Source organism: Fusarium oxysporum, chromosome 1 (assembly GCF_000149955.1).
Source record: "Fusarium oxysporum f. sp. lycopersici 4287 chromosome 1, whole genome shotgun sequence".
In the NCBI taxonomy this organism is placed as follows: domain Eukaryota; kingdom Fungi; phylum Ascomycota; class Sordariomycetes; order Hypocreales; family Nectriaceae; genus Fusarium; species Fusarium oxysporum.
This window is the reverse complement of record NC_030986.1, coordinates 369,814-383,026: the sequence shown is the minus strand read 5'-3', so window position 1 is coordinate 383,026 and position 13,213 is coordinate 369,814. Positions and strand designations below refer to the sequence as shown.

Sequence of the window (13,213 nt, the reverse complement as noted above, 5' to 3'; positions counted from 1 at the left end):
AACTTAATCTTTAGTGGAGTTCTAGTGGAGTTTTAGCTCAAAACTCTGATCGATGAGATTGGGTCCAACCGTCCAAGTGACGACATCTTGGCTTTCGTCACGAAGCCAAGAATTGAAAAATCAAGGCAGACATTGTCTTGGATTAATATACATAAAGAAAAGATGTCAAATCATTCTAGATCTGATCGCGCGAGCATATTCACTATACGAAAATTATAGCGATCAATATGTCGCAGCCAACCAGCCCCGACTATCATGCAGGTGATTTTACACGAACCCTGAATGGCCGCCCTGTCGACCTCGAATCTGGGTCTTCAGCACGCGATAAAGCCTTTCCCAAGAACGCACCTCGACCTCTACGACTAAAAGACCGCGTGGTTAGAATAACATGGAGCTGGTTCCCCTGCACAATGTCAACAGGCGGCCTCGCCAATCTCCTCAACGAACAGCCCTACACATTCACCGGCTTAAAAACCATCGGCAAAATCTTCTTCATCCTCAACATCATCCTCTTCCTAACCTTCACAGCCCTCATCATTGCACGCTTCACCATGAAACCTCGTGCCTTCTCAACGAGTCTGCACCATCCTTCTGAATCATTCTTCTTCGGCGCTTTCTGGGTATCTATCGCCCTAATACTCACGGGCGCACAATCGTACGGTGGTCCAGAGACGGGACCGTGGCTCACTACGGCTATGCGGGTGGTTTTCTGGATTTATTATGCTTGTGAGATGGTTGTGGCGGTGACGCAGTATCATATTATCTTTGAGACGGAGAGGCTTGATATTTCGGAGGCGTTGCCTGGGTGGATATTGCCTGCGTATCCGTTTTTGGTGACGGGGATGTTGGCGGCGAAGGTGGCGGGGAGTCAACCGCAGTGGAGTGCTGTGCAGATTATTGTTGCGGGTTTGATGGGCCAGGGACTTGGCTGGATGCTTGCGCTGTTCATCTATGCTGTTTATCTGTCGAGGCTGATTCAGCATAAGTTGCCGGATGCTTCCAAGAGGCCTGGCATGTTTATCGCTGTTGGACCAACAGGTAACGTCACCACCATTCCTTATTCTGTTATTTGTTCTAACTGTTGTAGCCTTTACGTGCGGTGGTTTGATTGCGCTTGGTACACAAGCCAAGTCCGCTCTTCCAGACGACTTCCTCGGCACCCCTAGCGTCCCCGCCGGTGAACTCTGGTCCGGAATGTCAGTTGCAGCAGGACTATTCATCTGGCTCATGGCGATCTGGTTTTCCGCCCTGTCCGCGATATCAGTCCTCCGAGCCGTTCGAAGAATGGAGTTTAGTCTGTCCTGGTGGGCACTCGTCTTCCCCAACGTTGGCCTCGCTCTTGCGACTATCAATGTTGGAAACACTCTTTCATCGAGGGGAATCAAGATTTTTGGATCTGCTTTGACGGTTGTACTGGTTATCGTATGGTTTATCTGCGCGGCTTTCCATATTCGCGCCATCATCAGAAGGGACTTACTTGCTGTTGGAAAGGATCTGGATGTTGAGCATGTGAACAAACAACATGATAGAAAGGCTGAGAAGCAAAGAGATTAGCCGACAGAGATAGATAAAAATGCCAATATTACTGGACGATATTGATTACGGCTTCTGATAGTGCCTATAAAAATAATTGCTGTATAAACAAATTTTATACCGCTTAATTATGCCCAAGCTGCCTTTTCCTAAGAGTTTTGGGTGTTTGACCAAACCCATGCATGGAAGATGCGAAGGCTGACTCCGTATCAAAGAAGTGGAATTTTCCGAGCTGCTGGGCGATCACCCGCACGACGCTGTTTGTCACGGCTTGGCATTGTCATCAGGCATCAGTACGGCTCAACGTCTAACGACCCTAGTGCCTGAACTTGGCATTGTTATCTGAGCCACCATAATTTGAACAATCAATGTACTTGCTGAGGCCATTACGGAGCTAATCTATCGAATTCCTCTGGCTCTCGTTTGTTTCCACAATACAGACTAGACATACTCCGTGTCATCTAATGATCCCTGTCCTTAAGAAGGATCTCAAAGTCCGGTTCCGGGGAGCACTATCACAAGTCAGCATAAGCTCTAGGCATTAGCACAAGCGTTCAGACTTGCCAGCACTTCAAACTCAATATTCTTAGGTCGACTGACTCCATCGGGCAGCTTGATATCATAATTCATCAACAGCTCCGCCATGATGAGCTTGATATTGATAGCACTCAGATATCTCCCCGGGCACGCATGTCGTCCAAAGCCCCAAGACAGATCATCTGTTCCACTGCTAGAGTACATGTACTTTTTTCCCTTACCAGGGGCTTTTCGCCATTTATGAAAGCGAAGACCATCGAACAGCTCAGGATTCCCGTACAGCTCGTGGTCCTTGTGAATTGAGCAAGTGTTGATTTCTAGTTTGGTGCCTTTGGGGACGAATGTGCCGTCTGGGAGTTTCATGTCTGCGATAGCTGCGCGTTGGAATGTTGCTATGGCCTGTTAGCGACTCGCGAAGCTTGTAGTTCTTGAGATTGGACATACTGAGATCAGGTGAGTTGAAGCGTTGACTCTCTTTGAGAAAGCTGTCAAGCTTATTCATAGCCACCGTTGAGTCTTTGGTGAAGTTACCATTCGGATCCCTAGGCACAGACTCAACCTCCTCCCGAAGAATAGGTATATACTCCGGATGCGCCACAAGATCATAAATAGCCTGCGTCGTCGACGAAAATGTCGTAACAGTCCCAACAGCAATCAAGGTCATCTGATGCAGCAACTGCAGCTCAACGTCATCGGCAATATGTTCATTCCTCCCATTACTCAAATGATCCAGCATAGTAGGTGGGTCCTCTAGGTTACCCCCCTTCTCTTGCCTCTCACGCATAGAAGCCATGACTCGTTTGCGGCCCTTGGTCCATTGGTCTTTGATGGCTGCGCGTTCGGGGATCAATATGTAGACGAGGGGCCGGAGCCATGGGTGCCATTGTTTAAGAGCGCGGATGCAGTCGAAGCAGGCTAGGACGTAGCCGGTGGACGCTTCGAGCCATTCTTCGTCGAGGCTGGCGGCTGTGCCTTGAAAGACGCGGGCGTTGTTGGTGGCGATGAGGCGGAGGACTCTGTCGTGTACTTTGACTGGAGTCCAGTCTTGGCGCTAGTCAGTAAGATTCAATGTGATTTTATGATGGAGACCGACCTTTGTATCTTCCCAGAATATCTGGCATATTCTTTTGGACCATTCGATGCAGCAGTGGTGTGAAGGCGGCTGGCGTCATTAGCCCAAGCCTGGATACGAAGCTGCGAGCAGGGACGATACTCACAAAGCGACCCGGTCAAATTAGCCTTGATAGCGTGAATTACATATTCCGCTGGACCGCCGAAATGCGTATACTCGATTTGCATGTCCTGGAAGAGTCAGTCAATAACGGAAGAGTGCTGGGCAAGGTGGAGGCGGACATTGTCAATTGAGACTTTGAAACTGAGGGCGGGATGACTTTTTAGTTCATCGAGGAAGTTTGGCGGAATGACGAGCTTTACTCCTTTTCATTTCTCATGTCAACTAAGTTGGTAGGTATCAGTCGCGCGTCTTACCATCCTGGGTATCAAGACCAAAGACCTCATTTTTAAACTAAGTTGTTAGTATTTGGCCTTATCTGCGACAGTTGTTCTCGTACCTTTGCGTATCCTTTTGCCATGACCGCCCGAGGATTGAAACAATACTCCAATGCGCGGTGTCTCGCACTCTTGATCTCATCTTGAAGCAGAATCTTGACCTTGGGTGTTGCGCTCGAGCTCCAGAATTTCAGAGCGACCAGGAGGATGGAGGTGAAGGTCATGACTCCAGCAGCAATAAGACTCGGGAATTGAGGGTGCTTGTACATCGCGCCTGTTGAAAGCTGAAAAGGCAGTTTGGCACTCATATTGAAATTGCTTGCCATCGCATAGAATTATTGAACTGAATAACTCAGTGAACTTTACGCAGGCCACTACGGTACTGGGTTACAGGTCTGTTATATGCCAATTAATTCTTTAATTTTCATGTGAAGTCAGCATTTGTTTGCTTCACGTCGCGACGCTAGATATTGTTCCTCTTGAGGTCACGGCACTAGACATTGTTCTTTTTTGTGGCTGAGTTTGCAATCGACGCCTCGGCAACGCGACGATCACCAACAGGCGCATTAAATCTAATAATTATCTGATTGTTCTAGAAGAAAAGGCGATTGTCTTGTGATTCCGACTCTGTAACTGGGTAGAACCGATTTAGTCAACAACTCGGCTTTCGGACTTGATCAAGATAGCGTACCATTTTTTGTCGCGAGCCTTTCCTTGGTGGAGGCGCGTTTGTATACGTGGTCCACAATTCTGAGTTCGATGACCAATCAAATGCGAGTAGATCTGGCTGCCAATCGTGTTAAGATGTACGGATACCGTAGCAGCCTTTTCACATGCGCTGACCTCGTCTGACAGGGGCATATCTTGTCTCTATTCTTGCTTCTTTTTATCTTTTCAAGCATCGTTATAGTATTGTAGTTATATAGTTTTCATTTCATAAATTCATAATGGCTTATTGACTTACATTACTAGGGCCCAGATCAATGACGTAGCCAGTTGCTACAGAGACACGACTCAAGGGCTCATGGTGACGTGGTTGACTGGACTCAAATGCTCATGACTTTTAAGGTCATAAAACCAAGTCATCACCACACAATGAACTCTTCATAATTCAATCAACTCACAAACTACTGAAACCATCCAAATCAATCGTCATGTCTCTTCGCATCTCCCAATCCCTCCGCCGCGCAGCCCTGCGTCCCAACCCATCAACCCTCCTCAGATCCCCAATCATAGCCCGCCGCTTCGAAAGCACCTCATCAACGCCTCAGCAGAACAAAGATCTGCCCATCCTCTACTCCGCCCACGCCAAAGTCGTCGGCGCCCGCAAGGGCCACATCGAAGCAGAGTCCCTCAACGTCGACCTCACCATGTCTAAAGCCCTTGGCGGCCCTGGCGACGCAGGCAAGACTAACCCGGAGGAGCTGTTCGCCGCTGGCTACGGCGCCTGCTTCCAGTCCGCCATGAACGCCGTGGCCGCCAAGGACGGCATCACCATGCCCACTGCGCCCAAGGACAGTATCGTTGAGTCGACGGTGCATCTTGTCGGTGACATGAAGGAGCTTGATATGCAGCTTCGTGTGGATATGAAGATTATGGTTAGGGGGCTGGAGCAGGAGCAGTTGGAGTCTATTGTTGAGAAGGCTATGAAGGTTTGTCCATATAGTAGGGCCACTAAGGGCAATGTCTGGACAGAGTATACGGTTGTTAAGCTGGATTAATTTGAGAGAAGGGGATTATATACTAGTCCGTCTGGACTTGTCTTTTAGATTATTGACTCGAAAAATAAATCAGATTGCATTTTTCTCTGAACCGTAATTACTTCAGCAAGCTAATTCAGCGTTGTAAATACTACCGGGGTTTTACCTACCATTATATAAAATAACAAGATGGTAATTAAAAAGTGATAATTTTGTAAGTTTAAATGAATTCTTATGTATAGGAAAACCGAAAATGTAATATCATCTCTCACGGCATGTTGTTTAATTATTTAAAGGACATAATGCGGCTCTGCGATAAGGACTCGTTGGTAGTATCTAGGGTAGCCGACAGAGATAAGTTATGACTTAGATTAAGACCCCCCAGCTGTACAAGTAGATACATACTACGCCCAGAACGTTTCAATATCTGCACCAGCACCATTGTTGAATTTGCATTATCCATCCACAGTTGTGAGGCATGGCTCTTGTCTTCTTACTGACCTAGTTCCAGATCTCCTCTACATCATGCTGAACCTCAAAACCTGCACCACATTTCACAAGTCACGATTCAACCGACATTCTCCGATGCTCTTACTGACTAGTGACAATCACATGCATCAAATCACCCCGTTTACTGAATCATACCCTTTATATAAATTAAACGAGATCTTCGCTTTAGTCCTGTCACATTGGGTACCATCGCGCGTAGTAGACTTTCCAAAGCACACTCGCCTCAACTATCCGATCATAGTGAGATTTTAGACCAGCCTCACCTGAAAGCTGAAGAGGGGAAACAATTGACATGTGCAGACCATAATAGGTATCCATATTTTTCCGAATGGGAGGTGTCAGGCGGATGGGCCGACTCCCGGCCGGGAAGCTCCGGCCCTGTCTCTTTCACGAGCTCAGGTCGAGGGTATACTCTCTCTTCTGGGCCTCAATCAACGTAAACTGGATATGGCCTCATCCAGACCTCCGTATTCAAGCGGTGGTTAACTCACAAAATGAGGCTTTAGGACTTCAGTTACAGGGATTATTTCACTGCCGTGGGCCCGAGGGCTCTCGGTGTACATTTCAGCTCTGGACACATGCATTTCCGGGGTTAGTCGACCGACCTCCTCATCGTCTAGGCTTTCACCATATGCAAGATGCGATGATACCACAGTTCTAATTAGTAAAAATATGTTCTCACTCAAGCGAGATATCGAAGCCATGTTGCGGGGTAAAGCAGCACCGGATGTCGGTGGTTCAAGTTACAGGGGTATGATCACGAAGTTTTGGACCCTGAGTTGAAGTTCTGAAGTCAAGCTGAGAATTATTTCTCCCCTCGCTTAACTCATTGCTAGTATCGTCTTGATGTTTTCTATTTGATCCAAGGTCTTCGAGTGTTGAGCCTTGGTGTTTAGTCTCCAGCCGAAACGGTCCCGACGAGGCGTTACGAGCAAATATTGGGTATGCATGGTGGTGCAATGCATTCAGGGTCGTCAATGGATATTCGCTACCATCGGATCATCGCCACGTCACTACGTACGGTACGACAAACGGGTTACTGGCTCGATCATCCAGCAATATGGCACTTGCCTTGTAAGCCCAGTTCGTTGTACGAGGTTGGTGTTACAATAACAAATGCAAACGCCCAAGCCTACGCGACGGTTTAACTCCCCTTCCTCGGAAGTATCTTCTTCTCCACCGTAACTTCGCATTGATATCCAACAAGAGACACAAAAACTGATGATCAGACGATGACGAAATCAAATTCACTGGTCCTCTCTTCATCATCAATTTCCACTATCCCATATATATTTCGAAAGTCATTGGCTCTGGAATTGTCAGCTACAAAACTATTGACTCTATCAAAGAGCTATTGGCATGGCTTGCAGTAGCATAAACCTTGTCGCATCAACCCCCGCCACCAAATCTGTGGCGAGGAATTACTGGCTGTTTTTTCAATTTGGGCCCTGATCATACCCGAAATGATCACCGTTGGGCGTACTAAAAGCGGGTGTTCCTTTCCACTACCGTCAACGTCGTTGTTGAACCTACACTCAAAATATTTTTAGATCCCCCACAACGACACTTCTTGGCTCTTTTCTCAAATGAACCAGACATTTAGGAATAGCTTATTATTTACAGAGTTCTGCTCCTTTTGGAAATAATTACAGCTTGATTGCAAAGTAAACGTCACTAATACATATTTATTTGAGTCTAGACGTGACGATCAATCTGAGACTAGCGCGCTGATCCATCTACGCATTGACAATCCCCATAACCACTATCTTAGGTGCGTGTAGGCCCTCAGACCCTTAGCGGCCGCCCCAAATGTAACTGTTCAGCTCTCGAATCAGCGGTCCGAGGGTCGATGCCGATGGTCCGATACAGGGGTGTGAAGGCCCAGCCCACCATTAATGCTGACGGAAAATAAACAATCAATAAGGGCCGCTAGGTCCCGTTTCTGCTGTCGATTTTGGACCTATCAAATATTCGCCACCACGCCTGGGTACTGTCGCTGTTCCAACTTGAGCTTGCCATCTCTGACCACTCCAATTCTCTCATATAACAAGTCTATTATGAGATCCGTCTCTGCGACTCGTGGGAAGCCTGTTTAGACCTTGGACAGGTTACCCCTTGGAGTATGATATGGGCTGCTACCAAGGTGTTGAGCTGGCCTCCCGTTCCTGGACATAGGCCACTCGTGGACACAGCCTAGGCAAAGATTTAACGGGGAGCCGCCATGAAGTTCAATAATCTATGTGCTGGAGGTAGCCATACATCGGTTTGGGGACTCTATCCGGAGAATCTGGTCCTGCCAAGTGCTTGGTTTCCTCCCAATACCATGGAGCCGCCCAGTGGCAGGAAACTCTCCAATCAATTCTTGGTAGACCTCAGAACCCACGATCCTATTGGGCACTCGGCAGCTGAGAACACCAGAAGGGACGGTGCGGATGGAGCTTCCCGAGACACAGCAACGGCACACCAGCCCCACGAATCCCTACCCTGTCTGCCGGGGCTACTGTCACAGTTACAAGGAGGCAGTTGAGTTGTGACTCGCCGGGCTTCCGACCTCTCGTTCAATTCGCCAGCAACGCCGCAATTCGAGGTGAGTCTCACATTTCAGCTTTAGAGGTTTGGATGACGGGTTCCGCTAGCTTGATTCAAGCCGAGATCCGTTGGCCTCCGTCATCGCCTACAGATCCGATAACCTGGTCGTGCATGATCGTGGCAGTGTGCTTTATAAACAAGGTAGAAGAGGGTGGTATTCATTTACTGCATAAACTACAACAATTCGAAAGGAACGACTCCACCCTCCAGCGTCTTCAATAAGATAAAAGAATGTAAGAAACGAAAGTAGCGGGCAGCCTAGCCTATGCCAGTTGCACCGACAGACCCGTTTTGATACTGAGACATCGTCTTCCGGACAACACGAACAAGGCTTCTACTTCCCGCCCTTCTTGCCCTTTCCGCCTCCGTTGATGTTGATATTGATGGTGACGGGCATGTTGAAGTCGATCTCACCAATGCACATTTGATACTAGGTAATTTGTAAGTCTTGAATTGGGGATGGGAGGCTGCCACTTACCCCGCTGTTATTGTTGCAGCAAATGATCTTTGAATCAGTGTTGCAAGAGTCCGAGATAGCACACTTGGTACCTGTAGGATATTTAAGACTCCTCGAGTGGTAAAAAGGGGATTCGGATTACCTACCACCGTTTCCATCAGGGCTACAGCAGTATGCGCTTCCCGAAGAGCAGACCGCTGTCTGGTCATTCGACGAGCAATCTTTGCTACCACTGCTCTGGCCTTCTTCAGGCGCGATCTCCCGTTAGACTGAACACCCAAATCTTTTCATTCCCGACTTACTTTTTTTGAGGGATGGGAAGGCTGGGAAGGGCATGTCCCCAAGAGCCGGAGCCCTACGCTCGATATGTCGAGTTTCAAGGCCCTCAGGCTCGGTGGCCCGAGGTTCAACGTCAGCAGCAGCTACGTTACCAACCGGAGACGCCATGGCGCCCTGCAGGAAAACGAGCCCGTAGAGGATAGTGGAAGCGTGCATGATTGATATGTAGCGCTAGCGCAAGGGAGTGAAGAGAGGCAGTGGAGGGATGAATGGAGGGTAAAAGAACGAGACAAAGTGCTTCTGTAACGAGCGGATGGCGAGATCTAGAGTGATGGAGATGTTGAAAGGTGGACAGGATAAAGGAGATGGAGGCCGGTATTTGTGCAGAACTCTTTCCTTAGCCTCGAATTCGGTACTCGGTGGCAGACTAACAACAACGGCCCAAAACGTAAATCAGCCCCTTGAAACATTGAGCATTCCCTACCGTCACATATGACTATATATGACATAATTTTAATTAATTATGTGGCTAGCTAGGACCACTCCTCATTCCCAACAGAATGTAAATAGCTACGCACTTAATATTTCTACTATTTATAACTTTATATCTCTTCTCCAATCAACGTCCCTTAATTTCCGGAAGTTGCCCGTGAATGGGCGACCAACCTTATTCTTCATGTTCAGCTAAGATGCACATGCGTGGTGACTTAACGATATGGTAATGACCCTCAGATCTTGGTCAGTCGGAACATCGCCCGTGCTAAGTCTGTTCGCTGCCTTCCGCTTGAATTTGACGCTCAGATAACATGGTGGCACCCAGCCATCACGCCACAGGGCAAAAAATTGGACTATCTCCGGAGACCACGTATGGCTACAATGCAGTACCGGGAGGGGTTGCAGCTAATTGAGAACAAACACGAGCAATAGCAGAGAAAAGGTGGACAGGTACGAATTGCAGCATTATGGGCTCTCAGGAGATAGAAACCTACGGCGAACCAAGCCGTAACACGATGCTCCCCCTCCGGTGGCTTTGCTGCGGAAGAAGGATAACCAAGCCCTGTACCTGCGGTTGCAGCTACCACACCTCAAACACATGCCTCACAGTTGCGCTTAAGCGCATGCCAAAGGCAGGCTTGTGAGTAGCTATGCCAAAGGGATTCAAATTATCAACCTCCGCCCACTTACAGGAATTATGATATAACAGTCGCCCCTAAACATTATGCTACAGGACATAAGACTGGGCTATAATTGTTATCATAACAATTATATTAGTGCTTACAGCTGCTTGTAGGAACCTACGGTGAGCCAAGATGTAACAGATGACCGTAAGTTCTTCGGCCTGTCGGTCGGCCTAAATATAGACTGGACGGGCTCAGGATAGTTTCTGTTGTATCGAAGTTTAATACCTTGACAAACGTGTTCACCAGGAGGGTAAGCAGGACTACCGGGCCCGCTTCTCACCTCAGACGTGGCAACAGCCCATCCTTCCGGCCTCAAAGACTTCCCGCCTGGACCCACCAAGACCACGCCTAGATTCAGCCTCAAGCCAGCCTCAAGCCAGCCTCAAGCCAGCCTCAAGTCTTCTTTTCTAGCTATTCGACGAGTGGTGGGACGTTTATTGAGTTCAGTGACACCAACTCACTCTTTGGCAGCATCATGTACGTGTTCATGATGGCGTAAGGGCCTCAAAAGAGTTCAATAGCTTCAATTTCCATCTGAGATAGCGAATAAAGCGTCTAGAGGCGAGATTGTGGTTAAGTTGTTAAGAAAAAAATGACAAAGACCCGTGAGAACTAATAGGGCAGGAAAGGATATATAAAGGGGGCCTTCTCCCCCCTCTAACCATCTATCCTCATCACTCACTGAATCTTCACAACTCAGCCAAACAGACTTCAATCTACTCTTCTCTTCAATACTCTCTTTTTGAGATATCAACACTTTTTAACCACCAAAATGCAGTTCTCCATCGTCGCTCTTCTCGTCGCCGCCACCGGTGCTCTTGCTGCTCCTGGTAACCGTGGTGGTGACCGTGGTGACCGTGGTGGTGACCGCAACAACAACAAGCAGACCGTCACCTGCACTGGTGGTTCTGCTTACTGCTGTTCCCCTGAGTACTCTGACGGAGGCGTTTTCAGCTACTACCAGTGCAACAAGAACATCAACAGCTGCAACGTCCAGAGCACCATTGTTTGCTGCGCCCAAAATGCCCAAGGAGTATGTGAAGAGCAAGTGATCTTAGAAGAACTACGCTAACTGAATAATGTAGAACAACAATCACCAGTCGCAGACTTGCTCTGCCTTCGGCAACCAGAAGGTTATCTATGTCTAAACTCCTTCTCTGGAACCTGACATGAATAATGGCAGCCCTCTGTAACTAGAGTGGGCGGCGTATTATTAACAGACTCCAGCATTCAGGGTATTTCCAATGGAATGGAGTGGTTCTCAAATTGACGAGGGGTATGGATGACAGTTGGATTATTTCTTTCTTCGGTTCGAGTAAGGGGATAGCTCTAGCCAGGCTAACCTCATCCCAACCACCCACGCTCCTTTTATGCTTTATCAGGGGATATGTTTAGTTCTATGAGAAAATGATGAGAAATAAAAAAAGTTTCTCGAGCTTTTATTCAATCTACAGTGAATCTGCCTAACGTTCTTAACTACTAGGTCTTGAAGTCTAGGGTTCTATAGCATGCTATATAGCTTGCTATAAATAGGATATATAACGCTTAATATACTAGGCGATGTAAGACGGCCAGCATTATATTTCTATAATCTTTTATAACACCCATCTCAGCGAGCGGGCCTGAGTCCGGACTATCTCGCTACGATGCACTGCCAGCGCTGACAGCGGCAAGATTCCCTGTTCCTCCCTTGACCTTGCTACTGACCTAACACCCTGCAGTTTAAACCTGCTCCAACTCGGAGGTTTGCAATGCAAAGGTCATTTGCTGCAACAACTAACTAAGTTCTCTGTGCTGAATTAAGCTCTCAGCCACAAGTCTCAACTGCAAATAACACATCTGGCTCACAACTTAGACATTATACCAAAATGCCTGACCAATTGCTACAGCGTACAGCTGATATGAGGAAAACCTAGGTTATGACTCTTTGAACAGCCTTGAAGGTATATAAGGTGCTCCAATCCCTCGGCCAAGATAGGTTAGCTCAACACCACAAAAGCCCCAAATCTTCAAGATGGCTTGCTGCAACAACAACAGCGGCGTAAGTACCATATACACAACTCTTGTGCGTTATATTCACAATTACCTTGTTCTAAATGTGCATTGGTGAAATTGACTTCAATGCGCCCGTCACCATTAACATCAACATCTACAAGGGCGGAAAGGGTGGCAAGCGCGGCGGCTACAAGTCCATCAAGGAGTAAGAGACTGTCTTGTACATACTACCAGAGTCTTGTACCTACGCTTGTTAGCTGTAACTACTTTCGTTTCTCACACTCCTTTTGAATGATGGATTGGGATGATGGGTTTGGCCGATGTGACAGAAGATGGTCGTACATAGTATTTAGTCAACTCTAGCGATCCAAAAGAGGCCATTTGAACCTGCAACGACTCTCGTTTGCCCCATGCTTTTGTGAGATCATTGAAAAGCTCCGGGCATTGTGGATCGCGGGCTCTTCTCTGTGTAGACCCAAGTTGGGTAATATTTGGCGAGAAGTTCTTGCAGTGCCCAAGACGAGAACGGCAATCAAAGGGTCGAGAGCCTCTCGTCCCACTAGCACTGATCATCACGGGAATGACCATGGCTTGCACTAAATCGAGACTAGCCGTTACATTTTCCGGTGATACCACGTTGAGCCGCCTTGCCACAATTGAGAAGCCACTTAGTAAAAGTATCAAGTCCTCGACATCGCGGTTTGAGAAATGTTGGTCTTTTTGCCTGACTGAACCTGGTACCGGGGCTTGAGATCCTTGATCGTTGCCAGCCTTAATATGGGAGTCAGATCTTAGTGTCGAGGGGGAGAGATTAACGAAAATTGGCGAGTCTAGTAGTGCCTTAAACCTAATGTGCTAAGAAAGACAACTTGGCGTTAAAACTTTCCACTGTTTAGCCAGCCCCTCCTAGCCCCTCCGGGAAG

General features: G+C 47.7%; 6 protein-coding genes across 6 annotated transcripts; 4 read left to right on the top strand and 2 right to left on the bottom strand.

Annotated features, from left to right (window-relative positions):
• Window positions 1-197: 197 nt before the first annotated feature.
• On the top strand, window positions 198-1,591 carry FOXG_10953 (uncharacterized protein). Its single transcript, XM_018390423.1, has 2 exons — window positions 198-1,038; window positions 1,088-1,591. Exons 1-2 carry the CDS (start codon window positions 228-230, stop codon window positions 1,552-1,554), a joined length of 1,278 nt encoding a protein of 425 aa, XP_018248879.1. The 5' UTR covers window positions 198-227; the 3' UTR covers window positions 1,555-1,591.
• A 403-nt stretch (window positions 1,592-1,994) lies between these two features.
• Window positions 1,995-3,848, bottom strand: FOXG_10952 (uncharacterized protein; the record flags this gene model as incomplete). The annotated part of the gene is made up of 8 exons (XM_018390422.1): window positions 1,995-2,045; window positions 2,104-2,444; window positions 2,515-3,114; window positions 3,164-3,232; window positions 3,288-3,372; window positions 3,424-3,506; window positions 3,559-3,595; window positions 3,642-3,848. 8 exons carry the CDS (start codon window positions 3,846-3,848, stop codon window positions 1,995-1,997), a joined length of 1,473 nt encoding a protein of 490 aa, XP_018248878.1.
• Window positions 3,849-4,605: 757 nt separating this feature from the next.
• Window positions 4,606-5,421, top strand: FOXG_10951 (uncharacterized protein). The gene has a single exon (XM_018390421.1). It carries the CDS (start codon window positions 4,734-4,736, stop codon window positions 5,298-5,300), a length of 567 nt encoding a protein of 188 aa, XP_018248877.1. The 5' UTR covers window positions 4,606-4,733; the 3' UTR covers window positions 5,301-5,421.
• A 1,040-nt stretch (window positions 5,422-6,461) lies between these two features.
• Window positions 6,462-6,572, top strand: FOXG_20411 (uncharacterized protein; the record flags this gene model as incomplete). Its single annotated transcript, XM_018400693.1, has 1 exon — window positions 6,462-6,572. The coding sequence occupies one exon, from the start codon at window positions 6,462-6,464 to the stop codon at window positions 6,570-6,572; it is 111 nt and encodes a 36-aa protein (XP_018248876.1).
• Window positions 6,573-8,664: 2,092 nt separating this feature from the next.
• FOXG_10950 (uncharacterized protein) lies at window positions 8,665-9,573 on the bottom strand. The gene is made up of 4 exons (XM_018390420.1): window positions 9,138-9,573; window positions 8,982-9,080; window positions 8,857-8,927; window positions 8,665-8,808 (listed from the first exon to the last, which is right to left on the bottom strand). Exons 1-4 carry the CDS (start codon window positions 9,328-9,330, stop codon window positions 8,713-8,715), a joined length of 459 nt encoding a protein of 152 aa, XP_018248875.1. The 5' UTR covers window positions 9,331-9,573; the 3' UTR covers window positions 8,665-8,712.
• Window positions 9,574-10,972: 1,399 nt separating this feature from the next.
• Window positions 10,973-11,731, top strand: FOXG_10949 (uncharacterized protein). Its single transcript, XM_018390419.1, has 2 exons — window positions 10,973-11,328; window positions 11,381-11,731. Exons 1-2 carry the CDS (start codon window positions 11,068-11,070, stop codon window positions 11,441-11,443), a joined length of 324 nt encoding a protein of 107 aa, XP_018248874.1. The 5' UTR covers window positions 10,973-11,067; the 3' UTR covers window positions 11,444-11,731.
• Window positions 11,732-13,213: the final 1,482 nt, after the last annotated feature.

Excerpts from the sequence above, each read along its gene's own strand:
- FOXG_10953 (XM_018390423.1), top strand. The coding sequence starts at position 228 with ATGTCGCAGCCAACCAGCCCCGACTATCATGCAGGTGATTTTACACGA. Across the intron at positions 1,039-1,087 it reads TATCGCTGTTGGACCAACAG|CCTTTACGTGCGGTGGTTTG; the intron begins GTAACGTCACCA and ends TAACTGTTGTAG.
- FOXG_10951 (XM_018390421.1), top strand. The coding sequence starts at position 4,734 with ATGTCTCTTCGCATCTCCCAATCCCTCCGCCGCGCAGCCCTGCGTCCC.
- FOXG_10950 (XM_018390420.1), bottom strand. The coding sequence starts at position 9,330 with ATGCACGCTTCCACTATCCTCTACGGGCTCGTTTTCCTGCAGGGCGCC. Across the intron at positions 8,928-8,981 it reads TAGCCCTGATGGAAACGGTG|GTACCAAGTGTGCTATCTCG; the intron begins GTAGGTAATCCG and ends AATATCCTACAG. Across the intron at positions 8,809-8,856 it reads GCTGCAACAATAACAGCGGG|TATCAAATGTGCATTGGTGA; the intron begins GTAAGTGGCAGC and ends CAAATTACCTAG.
- FOXG_10949 (XM_018390419.1), top strand. The coding sequence starts at position 11,068 with ATGCAGTTCTCCATCGTCGCTCTTCTCGTCGCCGCCACCGGTGCTCTT. Across the intron at positions 11,329-11,380 it reads GCGCCCAAAATGCCCAAGGA|AACAACAATCACCAGTCGCA; the intron begins GTATGTGAAGAG and ends TGAATAATGTAG.